Source organism: Aotus nancymaae, unplaced genomic scaffold (assembly GCF_030222135.1).
Source record: "Aotus nancymaae isolate 86718 unplaced genomic scaffold, 86718_ANA_hifiasm-v0.15.2.pri h1tg000059l, whole genome shotgun sequence".
Lineage (NCBI taxonomy): Eukaryota > Metazoa > Chordata > Mammalia > Primates > Aotidae > Aotus > Aotus nancymaae.
The window spans coordinates 62643337-62664950 of record NW_026988473.1 but is presented as its reverse complement, the minus strand read 5'-3'; the positions used below and the strand labels follow the sequence as shown (position 1 = coordinate 62664950).

General features: G+C 42.5%; 1 protein-coding gene across 1 annotated transcript in view; it reads left to right on the top strand.

The window, feature by feature from the left end:
* The window catches only part of TENM4 (teneurin transmembrane protein 4), a 1737111-nt gene that overhangs the window by 1536216 nt on the left and 179281 nt on the right, over positions 1–21614 (top strand). The window contains 2 exon segments of the mRNA XM_064365345.1: positions 464–678; positions 2294–2504. Of these exon segments, the coding sequence (XP_064221415.1) occupies positions 464–678; positions 2294–2504 (426 nt within the window).

Here is a 21614-nt window from a genome sequence, read left to right as displayed (position 1 = left end):
AAGTCATGCTTCCCACTGCTAGGGGGATCATTCTGAGCTGGAAAATTGATAACAACACTTTGTTCCCTCTATCCTTTCTGTTTTACCCATGCGCCCCTTAACATACCAAATCACAGAGTTATTCTCATGTGACCACAAATGATTATTTTTAGGATCAAAATATACCTTAACAAGCTGTGGAATTATGCAGTAAACAGATGGCCCTTGGGGAGGACCCATACTGCTTTGGAAGAATGCATATTTTTAGCAGAATAATTTGAACATCACTGGGGGAAAAAAAGAGTTCTGGACCTTTTTACTCCTCCATGTGGGGAGGGCCGGGGTGGGGAGGAAGCTGACAGCAGAACATTATAGAGAAGGATGTGAGGCTTAGGAGAGTCCTGGGTGTTCAGATGTCCTGGTTCCTCATTTCCCATGTGAGTAACTGAGATGTCTTCGTCTTCCCTTCCTTGTGTCTTGGTAGGAAAACCCAGTAGTTTCTTTCCAGACGACAGTTTCATAGATTCTGGAGAAATTGATGTGGGGAGACGAGCTTCCCAGAAGATTCCTCCTGGCACTTTCTGGAGATCTCAAGTGTTCATAGACCATCCCGTGCACCTGAAATTCAATGTGTCTCTGGGAAAGGCAGCCCTGGTTGGCATTTATGGCAGAAAAGGCCTTCCTCCTTCACATACACAGGTAACCAGAACCCCACATACCCTGTTGATCTGCATGGGCTCCTACTTCTAGTCTTAACCCAAAGTAAAGAAAGAAGTCCAGCCCAGAGCCTAAGCCTGAAGGGATGTTTATATATTTTATAGCCCATTTATCCATGTACCCCCTCTCAGACTCTCCTTTTCAGATGAATAAGTTTATATCACTGGGGCTTTTTAAGAGGAAGGAATTCTGGGAAATCTCTTAACAGCCTTTCTGCTATTACCCAGTTTCCTAAGTTAAATTATCTAGGAAATGTGATTTAGAGAAAAAAGCATGCATTTTAGAATCAGACAGACCTCAGTTTGAATCCTCTTGTTATCAGCATTATAACCTCGGTTTCGTTACTTAGCCTCTCAGAGCAAGTTTCCTAATCTGTAAGATGGTGATAACAATACCCACTTGGCAGGGCTGTTGTGAAGAATAAAGAATAACATTTATAAGGCAGCTCGTGCAGGACCTGGCTCAGAATAAATGTTTCTTCCCTAGTCTCTCTCATTCCTTCTCTCCTTCAGGGTTACGCATTGACTCAGACACATGCACACCAGAAACACTGAAAAAACTTGTCCAGGATGACTGACATGTTACCAGTCATGATTAATAAAGAACAGAGACTTGTGCAAGGTCCTGCCAGCTCTGGAATTGGAATAACGTAAATCATAGGCATTCATCGGGCATTCCCAGGTCAAATGCAGTCTTCCTAGCCGTAGTAGTTATTTAAGATTTTTAGTTAAAAGATATGTTTGCTAAGGAAGGAATCACAGGAGAAGAGCCTTGAGCTCCTGTTGACTTCATACTGGTATGCTAGTCCTGGCCTGGATCTCCAGACAGTTTTGCATGAAATGGAATAAATATCTTGGTTGTCTTTTAAAGCTAGCTCGCTTGGTAGGTAACTACTCAGTTTGCTTATAAGTAGGCCGGTAGGACTTAACCACCTACTTGTTGTAAACACGTTGTAACTGACTTTTCTGGAGTCTCACACGAGCAGTCTCTGATCAATTGGCAATTATATTTAACACAGCATGTAATTATTGATGGAGTTTTGAGCTAATCTAGTTCCCCTAAATTTGCTCCCTGAAATTAGAGCATTCAGAAAGAACCATTGACCAAGGGAAAGTAGACATAAATCAAATTTTCATTTGCACATGACTGACATTCCAGTCATTCCCAATGCTCCAATCCCAGTCCTAGCCACCCACCTCTGCTCCCCTCCACCATCCCCAAGATTCTCGTCATAACTTGCACAGAGTTGAACCAATTGTAGAGTGGCTGGGTTTCTAACCACACACCCGACATTGAAAAGAAGCATGGTTGTCCTGGTACAGACTCAGCCAGGGGAAGACTCACCAGCAGTACAAAAAGAACTAAAACAAAATGAGACTAAAAAATAATCCTCTAATTATGCCTGACTCACAGGAGAACCAGGAGAATATCGGCGTGAAAAAATGGGCTCTGGAGAAGAGTTGAGTTGGTTAGTCAGCCTTCCTGCAGCCTTAGCCTCTGTGCGCCCTTTGTGCTTCTGTCTGTGTTTCCCGAGGTCCTCTCCAGGAGAAGCCCGAGGAAGGATGCTGGTGCTAACTGTGCTTTCTTTGTCTTGCAGTTTGACTTTGTGGAGCTGCTAGATGGCAGGAGGCTCCTAACTCAGGAGGCGAGGAGCTTGGAGGGGACCCCGCGCCAGTCTCGGGGAGCTGTGCCCCCCTCCAGCCACGAGACAGGCTTCATCCAGTATTTGGATTCAGGAATCTGGCACCTGGCTTTTTACAATGATGGAAAGGAGTCAGAAGTGGTTTCCTTTCTCACCACTGCCATTGGTAAGGGAGCCACACCCTCTGGGGGCTGTGGGATATTGTCTCTTTGGGTGGGAGGCCACTTGGAGATTCTGGGACTGACACTGACAAAGGCATTTCAGAGCTGTAGATGTCCCTGGAGCTGGGCACGAGACCCTCCTGACTGGGCCTGCTGCCCACGGCATTGCCTGCCATTCTGAGCTGGCACCTGAGCCCAGGGCTGTCGCCCACTGCTTCTCTCCCACTGTCTGGTTGGTGTGTGGTGCATTTCAGGATGGGGGTGGAATTGTGAGACGGGAATCCTGGACAAGCCACACAGAGGCAACATCTCTCTTCTCAGCACTTGTCTCCCACATGTTTGTCTTCAGAGTCTCACTTGGTTCACCTCACTGATTTGTGGTTTGGATTTTGTTTTGGTTTTTGTTCTTTTTTTTGTTTTGGAGCCAACAACCCCTGGCCAATGAGAAAAGAAGATACGGGCTTGAAGAGAGAGTAAGAACAGCAGTGCGAAAGGCTGGGTGAACCATGCCATCAGTCAGACTGGGGTGTTGTTGAGAATAGAGGTGTCCTAATCTCTAACAAAGAGTGGGTCCTGATGCGCTACATGAGTGCTTAACAGTTTCACTGTCCCTTGCAGTGGAAGAGGGCCTCAGCTCTCAGTTCCCCCTGAGCCCCTGGGCCAGCACAGAAGCCTGTGGGTGTCTGGGAAGCCTGGCACCCTATTTAAAGGTTTTCTCTTCTTTACCGATACATTGCATAGAATGCGTCTGCTCCTTAGGCTGCGCTAGTGTGCTGTACGACATGATGGTCTTGGCGGTTCAGATCAAAAAATATTTTTTTCTGAGTTTATATTAGAAGCAGTATGACATAGCCTGGAGATAAAATTCCCTCCAGGAAAATAAAAGGTATGGAAGAATATAACTCCATTAAACAGAACACCTGGGAATGGGGTTTCTGCTTAATGAATGGTTCTATGTGGTCTGGAGTTCACTTGAAAAGTCTCTGTTTCAGTCCTTGGCTAGGAGTCTCTCTGACTTAGAAGAGCGGAATTTGATAAAAATCTCTGAACCTGGTCTAGGTGTGGTGGCACATGCCTATAATCTCACTGCTTTGGGAGGCAGAAGCAGGAGGATTGCTTGAGGCCAGGAGTTTGAGACCTGCCTGGGCAACATAGCAAGATCCTCATTTATACAAAAAATAACAATCATAAAATTTTCCAGGTGTGACGGTGTGTGCCTGTGTTCCCAGCTGCTCAGGAGGCTGAGATGGGAGGGTCCAGGTTGCCGTGAGCTATGATCACTCTGCTGCACTCCAGTCTGGGTGACAGAGTGAGATGCTGTCTCAAACAAACCCCTCAAAAATCTCTGAATCTGGTACTAGGTTTCCAAAACTCTTACAAGACCCTGGTTCTTACTTTTTTTGCCGGAGTGGAATGACTCAACCACAGCTCGCTATAACCTTGAACTCCTGGGCTCAGGTGATTCTCCCACCTCGGCCTCCCAAATGGTGGGACCACAACCACATACCACCATGCCCAGCTAATTTTTGTATATTTTGTAAAGATGAAGTTTCACCATATTGCCCAGACTGGTCTCAAACTCCTGGGCTAAAGTGATCCACCCACTTTGGCTTCCCAAAATGCTGGGGTTATGGGCATGAGCCACCATGCTCAGCCCCTGGTTCTTACTCTAAACAGCAGGATTCATTTTTAGGCCATTTCCCTCTTACTTGAAATTTTGCCCTTTGTGTTGAGACAGAAAGTATTTTCCCATTAAATACAGGGTGTGGCTAAAAAGCTTCTGCTGTAAATACAGGCTCAATATTTCACCCTCTTGGCAAATGAAGGCGGTGGAGGCAATCAGGCAATCATCTCTGATGTAGAAATTATCGCTTCATACAGTCCTTGTTTTGGAGATGTCTGTCTGAGCCGCTGGAATGCCTAGAGGGCAGGGACCTTGACAGGATCTTGTCTGTGCTTCCCGGCACCCAGCCCAGCGTGGTGCAGTGTCACGCAGTGAGTGAGGGAACAGGCTCCCCTCGCAGGATTGGCGGCAGCGGTTGTCAGGCAGCTGCGGTGCTGTTGGGTTTCCTCCCTGGATACCTTCTTCTTGTGAACTGTGGCAGGGATTGGGCTCCATTTTGAGTCTCCAGCACAAACTTGGGTTTTGACCTTGCACAAATCACTTGGGGTTTCCAGCTTTTAGCTTCTCAGGATTCTGGTATTTGAGGCTGCAGCTCAGAGTCACTGGTGACATTAAGACTAACAGTATAGCCCGTTCCCTGTCATCAGAGGCCCCAGTCTGGCCCTCATCGGGGCTACAGGCCCTGTTTCTTTTTTCTCTCCAGATAGGATGGCGACAGGTTAGGGACATGATCATCAACTCACAGTGGTGCCTGAGTTACAGCTTCATGATCTGATGGCCTGATTTCTCTTAAGCATGGTTTACAAAGAAGCATGAGTAGTGCTTGTCCAAAACTAAGTGCTTTTATAATCAGAATGCCTTATTTTTAATAACTGAGCATAAATATGCAAGGATATTAATACAAACCCCAGAAGAAAGCTACTTTTAATTAGGATACACATCTTAGAGGAATAAACCATAGGCACAGTGAGGCATCTTTGCCAACCCTTGGCTTGTCAGAGCTTGCTAACCTGTCTTGTCATAATTAGGGAGATGGTCTTGCTTTTCCCTCTGGTTCTGCCATTCTCACCTAAATGTGGAAACCTGTCTTCACTTCCTCTTAACCCTGTAGTGTATTTTAGAGCAGATAGGTCAGGTCATACTGTGCTTCTCAGACTTGAATGAACCACCTGAGGGTCTTGTGCTTTAGCAGGTCTGGGTGGGGCACCTTAGATTCTGCATTTCCAGCCATCACCCAGTGATACCGATGCGCTGTGGGCCACATTTTGAGTGGCAAGGGGTTAGATATCGTACATTATGGATCGTTCTCAAACAGTGTTGAATAAAAGAATCACCTGGGAAATTAGGGGAAAATGCACATTCCTGGGCCTTTTCTCCAGAAGTTACGACTCAGTAAGCCTGTAGTAAAGCCCAGGGGATCCTAACTCCAGGAATCGGTCAAGGAAGCTTTGAAGATAGATGCCTTCTGAGAATTACTTTCCATTCCTTCCTTTGCCAGTGTCCCATGTTAGCTCTGTGACCAGAGACAGTCATGCCACCTCTCTGAGCCTCATTTTTCTTGTCCGGAAAATGGAACAATAGTACTTTGCAATCGAAACAGAGAAATAGAAAGTGCTTAGCACAGGCTCTGGGCTACCATAAGCACTCAATAAATGGAAGCTGTTTTAATATTCTCTCCCATCCTCTTTCTCCTCCTGCCTTTCTCTTGCTACCTTTCTAACCTGTCTGTCTCCCTTCAAGCTACAGTGATGGTTTAATGAATACTGTTTTTTTCTCTAATACAAAAACAGACTGATTCTGATGTTACTATTAATCCCTCTTTCCCCAAGAGTCCCTGGCATTGAGTCTTAGCTGTCTGTGATCATTACCTGTGAGCTCTGAGTTGTAATTTGTCTTGGCAGGTTAATTAAAAGTTTAGGTCTTGTTTTAGTGAAGTCATTATGGTCCCAATATAAAATTGTAACTCTTGGGTTTGCTTAACACACAAATTGGAATCTGACCCTTCCTTCATTACATGTTGAAATCCAGATCTAGAATTTAAGAAGATCTGAGATGTCAGAATCCAGAGTATTTGTGTCTGTTTGTAATTAAGTAACAGGAGAAATAATTGTGTTTAATTTAAGAAATGGCTATACTGTGTATGTTTTTGCTTTTCCCTCCATTTAATGCAATCCAGCTGATGATTTTAAATGAAATGAGTTTATCTTTTGCCTTAAAAAAAAAAAATCTAAAAGCACTTTGCAAACTGTATACACAAATACATACACACAGAGACCTGATACTGACAGAGCTCCCAGTGAACTAGATGAATTTACACACACACACACACACACACAGTGAGAGAGGGAGAGGGGGAGAGAGAGAGAGAGAGAGAGAGAGAGAGAGAGAGAGAGAGAGAGAGAGCGCGCACTGAAACCAAGCAAGTCTTAGAATAAAACATGGAAGGTTTTTTCAGAAACAACAGGCTTTCTCTGCAGATGGAGAACCAGAAATTGAGCATACTGACTCTGGTCCTGGCTGGGCTGGGGTGGGTTGCCTTGCTGTTCCAGATGTTGAATGAAGGAGGAGAATGTGTATCACTGGCTGAACTATAATTCACTCATTGCAGTTTGCAAAGGGCTTTCACATACATCCTTTATGGCTTGCAGTAATTCCATGAGATATTATTCTGATTTTTCTTATCACCTCCCTATTGCAGATGAGTACATTAAGGTTCAGGGATGTTAAAAGAAAAGTTGAAACATGAATTTGCATTTGTCTGACTCCAAATCCATCTGTCTGTCTGATTCTCCTCCTTTAGCAATTTGCCTTCTTCCGAGGATCAAACCCCCATTTTTGGTATCACTTACTTCTCTTTTCCATCTATTCATTCATTCATTCAGCAAATATTTAGAGAACACCTATTGTGTGTTGAGGACCATGCTTAGCTCTCTCTTTTATGTTATTTAATCCTCACAAGAAGTTTAGACAATTGATATGTTGATCTCAACTTTACAGAAGAAAAAATGAAGGCTCAGAAAGGTTGGTTGACTAGCCCGAAGTTAATGTCAAAGCTAGCATGAAACTTAGTCTCCATATCCCACACTGTCCCCCAATACCACAGTTTCTCACTATTTGTCACGGTTACTATTAAATATTTTTTTCATTTATGTTATAAGGAATATAATTTTCCCCTTGTTAACTTGCCTTCAATTATTAATAAGCATATCACATGAACCCAGGAAGTTTTCTTGAGAAGTCATTAAGAAGACCATGAGGAAAATGTCACATCTAAAACTTTAAAAATAAAAACGCCTTTGTATGCATTGCTTGCAACTCAAGACCTAACAAGTTCATATTGCCCTGTTTTCATTCTTCAGATAGCATCTTATCTTTTCATTTTGGTTGATGCTGAAGCATAGAGGACAGATCAGCCTGACATTGTGACAATGTGAGCCAGGCTGGAGCATAACAGAGGTGCCCTGCAGTGGATTTAGCAACCTAGAGAAAAGAAATTAGAATTGCTATTAGAAAATGTAGAGACTGGAAATTTTTATGAGAAACTCGCTCTGGTCTCCCTGGTGTTCATTGAAGAAAAAAGTCATTTTGTTCGTGTCCAGGCAGTTACTGTAAATCAGTATGTTTTTTATGTCCAGGGATTAGAAGCAGATTTAGTTTCTTTCTTCCTTCTATTCCTCCTTCCTTCCCTCCTCTTTGCTTTTCATTATCCAACAAGTATTGCATCCTTGCTCTTTCCCAAGCTGAGGATACAGAGAAGGTATGACATGGTTTCTGGCAAAAGTAGCTCATGGTCCAGATTAAGGGAGATGAAAGATTCATATAGTAAGTAGCTCTAAACTCAGGAAAAGAGTAAGAAAGGCCACTCCTGGAGTCACTGGTCAAAGTGCCATGAGGGTCGAAGGAAGGTGAGGACTTGTCCAGATGGATGGGTCAGGGAGGGCTCTCTGGATGAAGTGACATTTAATCTGGACCTTAAAGAATGGGTAACATTTTTACATTTAAAAAAAGGAAGATGGGAGGGCCAGTGTTAAGGAAATCATTCCAGGTAGTAGGTACTACCAGAATTAGTGAAAGTTCGGTAGGCAGAAAATTAAGAGCTGGCTATAAGGAGCCAGCGGTTCTGTTTGATCAGAGCACAGGATGTCTTGAAGGGGAGAAATGAGTTATCAAGAAGAGCCTTAAATGCCACCCACACAAAGCATCAAGTTTATTCTTTAAATATTAGGCACTATGGCAGGCTTTTGAACAAGGGAGTAAAATAATTAGAGCTAGAAGGTCCGTCTTATGAGACCTGGAACAAGAGCTCATGAATTTATATGGTCAAGGGAGGTTACGGGGATTTAACTTAGTGATTTCAGAAGAAAGAAAAGGAAGGAGGGAAAGAGGGAGTCAGGAAGGACAAAGGATTTGTTCAATGATGCTAGTGGTGTTTTTCATTTGCTTTCCCTACAGTCCATTCCTGTTTTTGTCTAGGTATGCCTCGATACTTCATCTGAGTTCCTATCTTCCAAGGGTCTCCAGAATTGGGTCATTCATGATTTTCCAAAGACTACTGGACAGTGCTATTTCTTTATTTCCCTTACTTTGATCGGATATTCACCTCTGAGTGCATTTGCAAAGATCTGGAGAGAAAAATCTCTGACAGTATATACTGTAATTTTTGTAAAAACCTGTTCTTCTTCAATGAAGAAACTAAGAAAAATGATTGAGGAGTGATTTTTGGTTTTTAATAAGCCCCTTCTCTACCTCTTCCTATATCCCCTTCCTCTGAATTATAGTGTAAGGTATAAATACAGCAATGAAGAATTGAGTTCTCTTGGTAATAAATTAATCTTATTGTAAATGACATTGGCAGCACTTTGTGAAATTTCTAATGGAAATACTTCTTTGGAAAAGCACCCTGCGAATTCACCTCTCCCTGAAATGGTGATTTATTTGGAGCAATCTGGTGTAAGTGGAATGAAATTGTAGGCCGAGGGAGAGCTCAAGTCAGTACATTGGAGACAGACTGTGGCCAAAAATCTGTTGAGTGGAAGAGAGCTAGGAGTATCAGAGCACTACATCTGCAGCCTCGGAGACTAGCCCTGCCAGTAGCTGTCTCTGCTCACTGAAGGGCAGGGCTCCCCACTGTCCCCGCCTCCAGCAGCTCTCCTGCCCTTGGGATGTTACCTTAGATTGCTGAACCTTCTGAATCCTTACCTGGAACTACAAAGGCAGGAAAGAAGAAAAAGTAGCCCAAGGACACTGCAGGTACCAAGCAATAAAGGCTTGTCTCTCTATGGGAAATACTTAGCAATGCATTTTGTATACAGATAACCAAAATCCCTACCAGAGTAGCATTTAACTGGAGTTTTGATGTTCTTTTGCACACTTTTCGTCTAGGAGATGGGCAGCTGTTTTCATGCTTGCTACCTCATGGTCCTAAGATGGTAGCTAGAGCCCCAGGACTCATATCTGCATGTCAGGCAGGAAAAATAAGAAAAGATAAGGAAGCAGGAAAGCAGAATTTTTCCTAAAACATTCAGCTTACATTCTTTGGCTGAGCTGTGTCACTTAGACACTCAGAGCTATAAGGAAGTCTGAGGAAGGGGATATTTTTAGGTTGCCACATTGGTACTCTCAACAAAATTAGGGTTCTCTCAGGGAGAAGGGAAATGAATATGGGGTAGGCACATATCAGTGTCTTCCACAGGCTTCGTCAAGTCTGTTTGGTTCAGCAAAAACCAACTGCGAGCCTCCCTTACCATGTGCCAGACCCTTGTCTGGGCATCAGGCACAGCTAGGAGGCAGACATGGTACTTGGCCTTGAAGTTTCTCATGAGCTAGTAAGCTAGGAAAAGTGAAGCTGAGAAAAAGGAGAAGCTGCCTATGTAATTGAGGAGGAAGGAAAATGGCTTGGTTCAGTCTCTTTATATCGTCCAGGAACCACGAACATTTTCCATTATGCCTCGAAGCACCTTGCCTCATGCTTTAAGGGGGACAGACAGCAGGAGCAAGTCCAGAGTGGTAGACACAGGTTGCAGACAGACCTAGATGCTGCATCTGTTCATTTGTTCATTATTCAACCCGTGTTTACTAACTGCCTTTTGTGTGCCAGTCCTGAGCAGGTATGCAATGTCACTGGTATGTAAAATAACGTGCTTTCTGCCTTCATGGTGTTCATAGACATGTTTGAGGCAGTTTGAGATTGATTCTCAAGTTTAAATACAATCATCAAATACACACACACACACACACACACACGTAAAGATAAATATTGTTAAGTGGTAAACACACATCCTGCTAAAGAAAAGAAGAGGGTACTCCAGAGAAACACATAGAAGCGTAATTCAGAAATTGAGGCTCAGAGATCTAATGCTAATTGCCAAGATCTCATAAATAGGAAATAGCAGAGTTAGGTTAGCAATCCAAAACACATTCCTACTCTTTCATCCCAGAGACCAGGTCTAAATCCACGTTTCTGGTGTGGTGACATCCATGTGTGTTCCTATCCCCTCACACAGAGAATCAGAAAGACAGATGGGGTCTTAGAGACCATGGCTCTCACACCTCCTAGGCTCACAGCATGCTGGACACGTGCCTGCCGTTTGCTCATCTGCCTTGTTTACAGAACATCTCTAGCCTGGTACCCACTCCTGCTGAAGGAACCCCTGCTCCCACCTTCCATTCTGATGGAGTTTCTAGTAGAAGATATTTTATCAGTAATGGTTTAATTTTTATAACTGATGATTAGATTTTTATTTTCTTTTCCCTCTCTCTTTTTTTTTTTTATCAGTTGCTAAAGGCAGTTGCTCATTCCCGTTTGCCAGCTGGCTTTTCCACTGACAGAACGGCAGCTTTGAGAGGGTTCTCACATAGTGGTATTATTTTTTCTTTCCCTTTACAGCACCACTGATATGTGGGACATAATTAAATTTAAGGCCGCCTGTTCGGTAACACCCACTTAGGAATAACCTAGCTGCAATTAACATGTGAATCTCTGCTGGAATTGGCACTGGTGATTGGTAGTTGAGGTTGTTGGAGGCAAGCGTACAGTTGGGGTTAGAGCTGACCAGCGAGGTGGTGTGGTCCAGGGAAAGGACAAAGGCTTTGGAGTCAACTCGACCTGGGTTTAGATTGGGGCTATACTAGTTATGAGCTGTAGGATTTTGGCTAAGTCTTACCCTCACAAATCTCACCTGTCCTTGGGAATCAAACCTACTTTAGAGAATCTGACAATGATGTGAAAGCATAGGATTCGTGGTAGGTACTCAGTTTGTTTCTAAATGTGCCAAGTATTCAGCATTTGCTAAACATCTACTTTGCTAAGTGCTGGAGATTTCACGGTGAATAAAACAGAAACTTTGTCCTCAAAGAGCCTATAATCAATTAGGAGAACCAAACCTTTCATAAATAATTCCAGTATAATATTGTCTGGGCCAGCAAAGGGGTCTGTGAGAGCTCCTATGGGACCAGAAAGGACGGCTGCTAGCTCTGCCAGGCATACAGAATGAGGTTGTGAGGCAGAAAGGACATATTTAGGGAAGAATGCTTTAGTGGGCTGGAAAGCAGTGTACAAATATTATTAGCAACTTGGAGCCAGAGCAGAAGGGGAAACCCAGAAAGAAAAATACAGGAAAAGAGTCACCCAAAAAGAAGAAATAAAGGAGTGTTAGTCTGCTAGGGCTGCCAAAATACCACAAACTGAGTGGCTTAAAACAAATTTATTTCTCACAGTTCTAGACACTGCACATCCAAGATCAAGGGACTGGCAGGGTTGGTTTCTGGTGAGGCCTCTCTTCCTGGATGGCGATGGCCGCCTTCTTGCTTTGTCCTCATGTGGGCTTTTCTCTGTGTATGAATGGAGGGAAAGAGATCTCTGGTGTCTTTTCCTCTTTTTATAAGTCCCATCAGATTAAGGCCCCACCACCATGAACCTCACTTAACCTCTCCATATAGGCCGTATCTCCAAATGCAGTTACTCTGAGAGTTAGGCTTCAACATATGAATTTGGTACGGGGACACAATTTAGTTAACAACAAGGAGAAATTGAGAAGACCATAGACAGTGCAATCTTTGCTGAACCACACAGATGAACTAGCTGGAAAGGATCATTATTTGTGTTTTAAAGATGAAGAAACATTCTATGACCAGTGGCTCACACAGCAACACAAAGCCAAGTCTTTTGAAACCAATCCCAGTAACTTCCCTTGGAATCCAGCTGCCTGACAAGACGCTGAACGTGGAAGACCCCCATCAGAGGGTCAGTGAACCCCTAGTGAGAAGGTCAGACATCACTGATGTTCTTCCCTGCAAGCAAGACGCTTCTGTTGTGGGCATGAACTTCTTATGGGCAGCTTTGAGGGAGTGAAGGCACAGCCACCCTTTTAGGGCATTGCCAGGCACCAGCTAAGGAAGGCTCCTTCTGTCCTCAGGACTTTATGTATCCCAAGGCTGCTAGATTCCATCTTTCTTTGCCAGTACTGCAACTCAAAAATGGAAATGTGGGTTCCAGAACATTCCAAGGCACTAACTGTTACTTGTTCTTATAAATTTGGCTTCCTTCAGACTTTTGGAACTTCTCCAACGTCCCATTCTAGTTTCAGGGCTTTTCAATCTTTACAAACTCTTCTCTGGAACTACTTGGCAAAATTAAGAATTTTGGCTACTGTTAATGTGTACTTTGTATACGTATTATCTTAGATATTGAACATAAACTATTTCTTGTTTGTTTGGTTTTTTAGAGACAGGGTCTTGCTTTTTTACCCAGGCAGGCTGGAGTCCAGTGGCACAGTCCTAGCTCACTGCAGCCTTGAACTCGTGGGCTCAAGCAATCCTTCTACCTCAACCATCCAAATAGCTAGGACTGCAAATGTGTGCTACCACACCTGACTACATTTTTTTAAATTGGTTTTTGTAGAGATAGTATCTCTCTATGTTTATTTTTATTTTTTTGAGACAGAGTCTTACTCTGTCACCCAGGCTGGAGTGCAGTGGTGCAGTCTCAGCTCACTGCAACTTCCGCCTCCTGGATTCAAACAATTCTGTTGCTGCAGCCTCCTGAGTAGCTGGGATTACAGGCGCCCACCACCATGCCCAGCTAATTTTTTATTTTTAGTAGAGATGGGGTTTCATCATGTTGGCCAGGCTAGTCTTGAACTCCTGACCTCAAGTGATCCACCCTCCTTGGCCTTCCAAAGTGCAGGAATTACAGGCATGAGCCACCATGCCTGGCCTCTCTGTGTTGCCCCAACTGGACTTGAACTCCTGGCCTCAAGCGACCCTCCACCTCAGCCTCCCAAAGTGCTGGGATTACAGGCATGCGCTGTCATACCTGGCCTACATAAACTATTTCAAACCTTTATAATAGGCTTATGAAGTAAATATTTTATCCCCCTCACCATAGGTAAGTGAAGCTCAGAGTATTTAAATGATGAGGCAGAGGTTAAATACCCAATCAGTGAAGGAGCTAGAGTTTGAATCCAGGTCTGTTGACTCTAATATCTACACATTTCTCCCCATGCCCTCCCTCACGTATGTCCTTGTTTGAGAGAGCCTGGTATGTCCAGGAGACTTGGAGAAATACATGAGAGAGTGATAACCACAGGAGAGCCTGGAAAATGAGGTCAAGGCCAGCCCGGGACGGGCTTTGTCCCTGTTGGCTAGCCAGCTTGGAAATTTGGTTTTGAAAGCAGTGCAGAGTATTGGATGGTTTTTAAGTGAAGATGTAGCATGAGTTGGGTCTTGTATATGAGTCTTGTAGCGTGAGTTGGCTGGTAGAGACATATATAAATGAGACAGGGACACCAGTTGGAAGATTGTTTCTGTAGCCAGTGGGGTTAGATGAGAGAAGAGAACTTAAACTAGAGCAAATGCCACTGCTTTTGTATAAAGGAGGGGAGACATTCCAGAACATTATAGGCTGGTTTTATTGACCACTTGTATTTTACCTGTAAGGGAGAGGCATTCAGTTTCGACCTTGGAGAATAGATGGATGGTGATATCACTAATTAAATTAGTAAGTAAGGAGGGAAAATGAGTTGTTGAGCTGATAATAGAACTTCCCAGTGGAAGTTGATTGTTGGCAGTTACTAATGGGCAGATGGATAAGTAGGTCTTAACTTGGGGAAAGCTCTGAAGTGGAGACAGAGCCATGGTGGACAGCATGAGCGTGGGTGTGATAGAGGGTAGAGTACCTAAAGAGAGTACCTAACGAAGCCAAGGATGGAGCCCCAACATTCAGAAGACAGATGGGGGAAAACAGAGAGAAAAGTTAGGAAGGTGATTACAGCGAAGCTGCTGGCATTGGTCATTAGGAGGTCACTGGCGCCCTCAGTGGGAGCAGTCTCTGCCCATTGGTGCAGGTGGAAGCAGGGTCACCATGAGTTCAGGAGTGAATTAGAGGCATAGAGTGGAAACGGTTCCTTCTAGACAGAGCAGGGAAGGAGACAGATGGGAGTAACCTGAGGAGGAGGCAGGTTCAAGTAAAGGTTTATATAAGGTGGGGAAGCCTTGGACGTGCTGTCAGCTGTGGGAAAGGAGCCAGGAGGGAAGACTGGAGGCCCAGGAGAGAGGGAAGATGATTAATGGAAGAAGGTGGGAGGTGAAGAATGGCGGGCAGAGGCAGAAGGAGGAACCCTAGGAAAGGAGGAGACACACCTCCTCCCGTGGGATGGGGAGAGGGTAAGGAAGATGAGATCAACCTTGAAAGGGGAGGGGAGTGATACAGGGTAGGGTTCACGCTGATCTCAGGGTCAGCAGTGTTTTCCAGAAATGGATTGCCTTACAGAGTAAGCCACTTATGTGTTCCTTTGTGTGTAAAGGCAGCCTCAAGGTGGCACTAAATAAAATAGTGTACAATATAACAATAAAAAGGGGCAGTGTGGCTTATTGGTTAGAGAATGGATTTGAAGCCAGATGGCTGGCTGAATACAGTGTGCCATTTATGAGCAGTGTGACTTTGGGCAAGACAGATAACCCACCAGTGCCTCAGTCTCCTTATCTGAAAAATGACAATAATCTTAGTACCCAACTTATGAAGGTAATTATGAAGTTAAATGAGTTAATATTTGTAAAATATTGAGAACAGTGCCTGGCATGTAATAGTTGCTATACAAGTGTTGGCTATTGTTATTGGCAGTGATATGCACTAACATTTTTGAGGGCTTGCAGGGTCCCAGGAGCATGTTAAGTGTTAGACCTGCATTACCTAACTTAAAGTTTGTAATAAACCTGGGCAAGCAGGAACTCTTATTTTCTTTATAGAGATGATGAAACAAGGTTCCGAGGAATTAACAAACTTGCCCAGTCACACCTTGAATAAGAGCAGAGCCAGGATTTGAATCTAGGCCAGTCTGACTGAAGAAGCATGCTCTAACTACACTGGCTTTCATTCCTGGGCCCCTGGCAAGTCCAAGTCAGTACCCACTTCCTTAGTACCCCTATTTTTCCTTTCCTACTACAATGGGAAGACAGTTCAGACTGAGGATGCTGCAGGGTGTGAGCTTCGTCACTCCCTGACACTTCTCTGGGCGGAACAGTGTATACCAAGAATCTCTACTTGGGGAAAGAGCTCATTTACAATCAAGGAAAGATTTAGTGATGGCAAATTTGAAGGAGGTTAGGGCTGGTTTCTTGCTGCTTAAACAGAGCAGAAGACTTTCTGTTGAAATGCCAGCACAATGAGTGTTATATGAAGGGTTATAACAAATTATAAGCCAGAAACCTCTGAGCATCTGGTTTTAGTTTGAGTAGCTGCTTGTTCATGCCTTTATCTAAGCAGTGCTCATGTTCCAGGCTAAAAGAAGCCCAGTTTGTTTCATTCCTGGTTCGTATTTCATGTCAGCCTGATTTTTTTTTTAATTTTCATTTGTGTCATAGGCCAAAAGAGTCTAGTCAGGGTGCAAAGGATGGACTGTATGGTTTTGAGAAAGTGAGAAAAAGCCCTGTGAACTAAAGCAGAAGGCTTACGTGATGTTTTTCACAAATAGAGTTTGAGTTTTCTCAAGTCTATAAATGCAAGCTATTCCTTGGAAAGCTTGCATTTGGGAGATTGTTTCACCATTATCTCTTTCTTCTACGTGGTGGGGGGAAGAAAGTGAAATCTGCTGTACTTTTCTTAGGTGTCAAATATTGCGTTAAGTACAATTTCTTTATGTTAACTTATTTTAATTCTCATAACCAACTCATGCAGTCAGAATTACTACCTCTATTTTCCAGATTAGGCAGGGAGTTGTATTCAAGGCATGGCAGAGGCAGAGCTAGGGACTCCAGTAGGCGTATCTGGTTCACATGTATTTTGCAAGCCCCTGACACTTTTGAATGCACCGTGAACTGTGCTGAGATGTGTCTTTTGTGTTCACTAAGTGACAGAAACACCTCTGCGGACAATACTAAGTCATAGAAATACTGAAAACAAAAGACAAAAGAGAAACAGCATCATAGAGAACATCAGCTTCTAGTCAAAAGTCAATATTATGCTTCCTGGTTAAATATTAGAAGAATTATCTTTAAAATCACTAATGAAAAAATTATCTTTAAAATCACTAATTGGTGCACCAATTAGCACCAATTAGTTAGAAGCTTTGTCGCGAATACAATATATGACATAGAAACAAGAGGCTGAGACAAAGTCATCATTATTTGTGAAGGGTGTGTTTGTATTCCTAGAGAAACAAAAACATTAATTGAAAAACTATTTTACTTAATAGGAATTCAGAACTTGTAACTGGGGTATGAGATAGCTTTTCAAAAGTCAATAGATTTCCCATATACCTGCAACAACCACTTAGGAAATATAATGAAAAATGTCCCAGTCAAAAAAAATCAATAAAAATTAAAATATCATCTTAATGAGGACTATATGTGACCTGTGTGACAAAACTGCAAAATTTTATTGAGAGCTATAAAGCAGGACATGATTAATTAGGAAATATAACATGTTCCTACATGGGAAGGTGAAATGCTCTAAATATGTCAATTTATAAGTTTAATGGAATGTCAAACAGAATCCTAAAGGGAATTGAAGAGATTTGATTGCATGGCTAAAGACTTCATCTGGAATAATGAACAGATGAGAGTATGGAAGAAATTCTAGGAAGAAGAATCATGAAAGAGTACTCATCTTTAACTATCTTAGAATATCATAAATCGATGATAAAAGAGAATGAGTCAAGCAGATTAATAAAGTAAAATTGCCTACAAATATTACCAGACACATGTAAAAATTTATTATTTGAAAAAGGAAGAACGGCAAATTAATGGAGAAGAGAAGGCTGTGTCAATAAATGTTTTTGCAATAACTTGGAAAATGATCAACTGAAACCCGAGTCTGCAAAGTGGCATTCAGTGAGATGGATGCGGTTGATAAGACACAGAGAAGGAGTTTTAGCCTGCAGTGTTGGCCCACTATTTAGCATTGGATGAGTCCCCATAAAACTACAGGTTTATGGCTTTCCTTAAAAAATTAGAAGACCAAAATTCCTGTGGGAACAAGGCCCTGCCCGCTTTGGATGGAGCCCATACTGTGTAATTCACCCATCTCCGCCTCTTCTGTTTTCCTTATGTGAACCTGGCCTGCGTTACTCCTTTAACTTACCTGCCTGGCCCCTAGAGGAACTTTCGTTTTCAACCTCTGATTCAGACTTCACCTCATACCATATGCCAAAATAAATTTCAGATGGATTAAATAGGTAAATGTTTAAAAGTCAAGCTAAAAGAGGGTAAAACCCAATATTCACATATCTCTGGGTTGAAAAAGGGCTTTTAAGCACAAAAGTCATTGAAGAAACCACAAAGAAAAAGACTGACAAATGTTTACATAAATATGTAAAATTTCCATGTCTTATAAAACTTATCAAAATAAGAAAAATCATAGAGTTAAGAAAATACGTGCAGTAAACATGAGTGACCAAGAGTTAATATGTGTATTACATTAAAGCTCAGATGCTGTGAGAGGAAATAAACATTATGATCTTATAGGTAATGGCTAAAGCTCATGTGTAGAAAAGCTTTCAAAAATGTATAGTGTGCAATAAACATACATGAAATATGTTTAACCACACTAATAATTGAAGCAGTACAAATTAAAATAATGGTGTATCTTTTTTTAACCTAATAAGTTAGAATCCTTCAAGTTAATATCCAGTCCCATTGAAGCTGCAGTGGAACTATAACCGATATATATTACTAGTTGCATTATAAATCAGTACAACCCTTGGGAAAGCAATTTGGCATTTTGTATTAAACCATAAAAATGCTCAGCTTCTGAGAATATCTCTTAAAGAAATAAACCAGTACCTAGGAAAAGCTGCACACTTATCATAGCATTTGTTTAAAATTGTGGCAATTTGGAAACAATCCAGATGTCTAATTGTAAGAAAGCATATAATAAAATATAGTATATCTATTTAATATTATATAGCCATTACAATTATTATAAAAGTCTGAACTATGGGAAAATGCTTATAATTTTCAGTCCAAGAAAAAGAAAGCAGAAGTTATGTTTACGATATAAACACATGTATTAGTAACAAGGTAATTGGCCTAATCCACAGAGTGTAGAGGTAGAGTTTGAACTTGAATTCAAGCATTTCAACTCTGAGACCACTGCTTTTTTCACCTACCCACCTCCTTCCCTGGAAGCCAAGGCACCATTTACAGGGTATGGCCAGGAGAGGGTTTGTCAGGCTGATCATTTGAGTCCAGCGGGTCTTCCAAGATGAGTCTAATGTGATACTTCAAAGATTCTGATAAGGATGTAAAAATGTGTTAGTTTTCATGATGCTGATAAAGGCATACCTGAGACTGAGTAATTTATAAAGAAAAAGAGGTTTAACGGATTCACAGTTTCCAATGGCTGGGGAGGCCTCTACAATCATGGTAGAGGGCAAAAGGCACATCTTACATGGCAGACAAGAGATGTGAATCATCTCTTGTCTGAATGAAAATCAAGCCAAAGGAGAAACCCCTTATCAAATCATCAGATCTCATAAGACTTATTCATTACCATGAGAACAGAATGGGGGAACTGCCCCCATGATTCAGTTATCTCCCACTGGGTCCCTCCCACAACATGTGGAAATTATGGGAGCTACAATTCAAAATGGGATTCGGGTGGGGACACAGCCAAACCATATCAGAAACGCAAGACTGTTGTCAGTCCTATAACCTCTAAGAGCTAGGATTTTCTAAGAGTTTCCTCCTCTCCCCATTTAGCACAAGTGATAAAATGGGCAAATGGAGAAGACCAGAAAAGTATCTGAGTTGAACAAAAGTCTTCCCGTCAGTGTAATTACTTAAGTGCCCCCAGGTGATATGGACACACATATGTTTTGTCAGCTCTGCTACACACCTGTATGCATATAAATATTTTAAATATTTCCAATGTTGTTTGGTTTTGTTGTTTAAGAAATTGCATTAAGTTAAAACCATTAGCCATGAAGGCCCACCATGCTTTCTAAAGCAGTTTTGCTTGAGGGGAAAGAAAAGACCCCAGATGGTCTCTAGATCTTGAATGCCTAGTGTTAGAGAATATAGAGAAGGTTTACTGAGGATTCACTTTAAGAAAGAAAGCATATTTTAAAGAATCCTGAGATTTGAAAACTCGAGCCTGCTGTTCTGTTTCCTACATCCCCATCCCCGTCCCCAAAACAGACAATTTTCTGTGTAGCAGAGTTTACCATTGCAGAAATAATCCCTTACATTTTGTAAGATTTTAGCTTACTGAACACAATGACATACAATTTTTTCTTTCTTTCTTTTTTTTTTTTTTTTTCAATCCATGCAACCTACTGAGTAGGATGGTAGGATTATTGTCCCAACTTAGTAGACACAGCAAGCTGAGGTTCAGAAAAATTAAGGCTACTTTCTAAAAGGCTTTTACACTGGTCCAAGATCACAAAGCAAATACAAATACAGTCCCAGATTTAAATACAGTTCTCTTGCTTCATTCATTCACGTATTTTTTGCAAGCATGCGTTTATTTAGTATGTTTCTTTTGTACCTGCTATATGTCTTGCACTCTGCTCAGGCTGTGGCTGCTGTTGTGAACAAGTAGACAGGGACTCTGCCCTAGTGGATCTTGAACTCTATACAGAAAGACTTTGATCAGTAATGTGACTGTGATGAGCTACAGAGGAAAAGTATGGGGCCTAGGAGTGCTCCAACAAAGGGTGCTAACCTAATTGGGGTAGGGGTCAGGGAAGATTTATATTAAGTACATGACATCTAAGCTGAGACCTCAAAAAATTGGATAGGGAAAGCTAGGTGAGAAGCAGGAATGGGTTTAAAACAGAGGCCTGAGGATCACCAGCATATAATAGTTAGAGGAAGAGCCAGAAGAGGAGGATGAGGACTAGGGTCTACAGTGGTAGGATTATTGGAAAAAGTGCTTTTTTGTTTTTCTCAGACAGTCTCACTCTGTTGCCAGGCTGGAGTGCAGTGGTGCGATCTCGGCTCACTGCAACCTCTGCCTCCCAGGTTCAAGTGATTCTCCTGCTTCAGCCTCCTGAGTAGCTGGGACTATAGCCATGCACCACCATGCCCAGCTAATTTTTGTATTTTTAGTAAAGACAAGGTGTCACCGTGTTGGCCAGGATGGTCTCGATCTCTTGACCTTGTGATCTGCCCATCTTGGCCTCCCAAAGTGCTGGGATTACAAGCATGAGCCATCACACCTGGCCAGCGTGCTGTTTTTAAGGCTGTGGGAAAAGAGAGCTTCAGGAAAGAAGAACTAGAGAATCGTGTCAAGTGCTGCTGAGAGAAGCTTGTGGATGACTGTTACATGCATCTCCCCTCTGGATTCCCACTATAATAAGAGTAATGATTTAAAACAAGCAAGGAGTAAACCCACAAGGACAAACAGTAAGAGACAAGAGCCAGCAAGAGATTCCAGCAGACTTTTAAAAAGAGAGTGTGGCTGGAGTTGGCAGTGTGGAGAAGCTGAATGCTGAGCCCCTGCTGATGGAGGTATCAATTAGAAGCTGAGTCACAGAAAACCTCCAGGTACAGCAAAGGCAGGGGTGAAGCACAGAGCTGATAATAGGTGGATTTAGAGTCTTTGTGGTGTGGAAGCAGTAGCAATGAAACCCTTTGGTTTCCTCCCTCATCTCACAGACAAGCAACTCCCCTCTCCCACCCTGGCAGAGGATTGGAGGCTTATTTCATAGAAACCTCAACAAGAAGTTTCCAGATTCAGGGAAGGGAGAGTCACCATACCAAAAACAGAGGAAACAGTATCAACTGTATTTTGAAAATGATATTTCTAGACCCCATTTTTGACAGGCAAATGTATTGTATCTCCTCTATAAAGAAGGAGATTAGAAAAACAAATTGGCAGTAGGGTGGGGGGGCAAAAAGACTCTGATAGTGCCTTCCATGGATCCTCCACAAAATGCCTGGGTACCCACTCCATCACCCTACAATGACAGTCAGCAGTTGACACAGAGCTTTTTGGTATCTCATTCTTAAATATGAACAGAGGATCACCAGACATCTGAGGTAACCTTCCAGC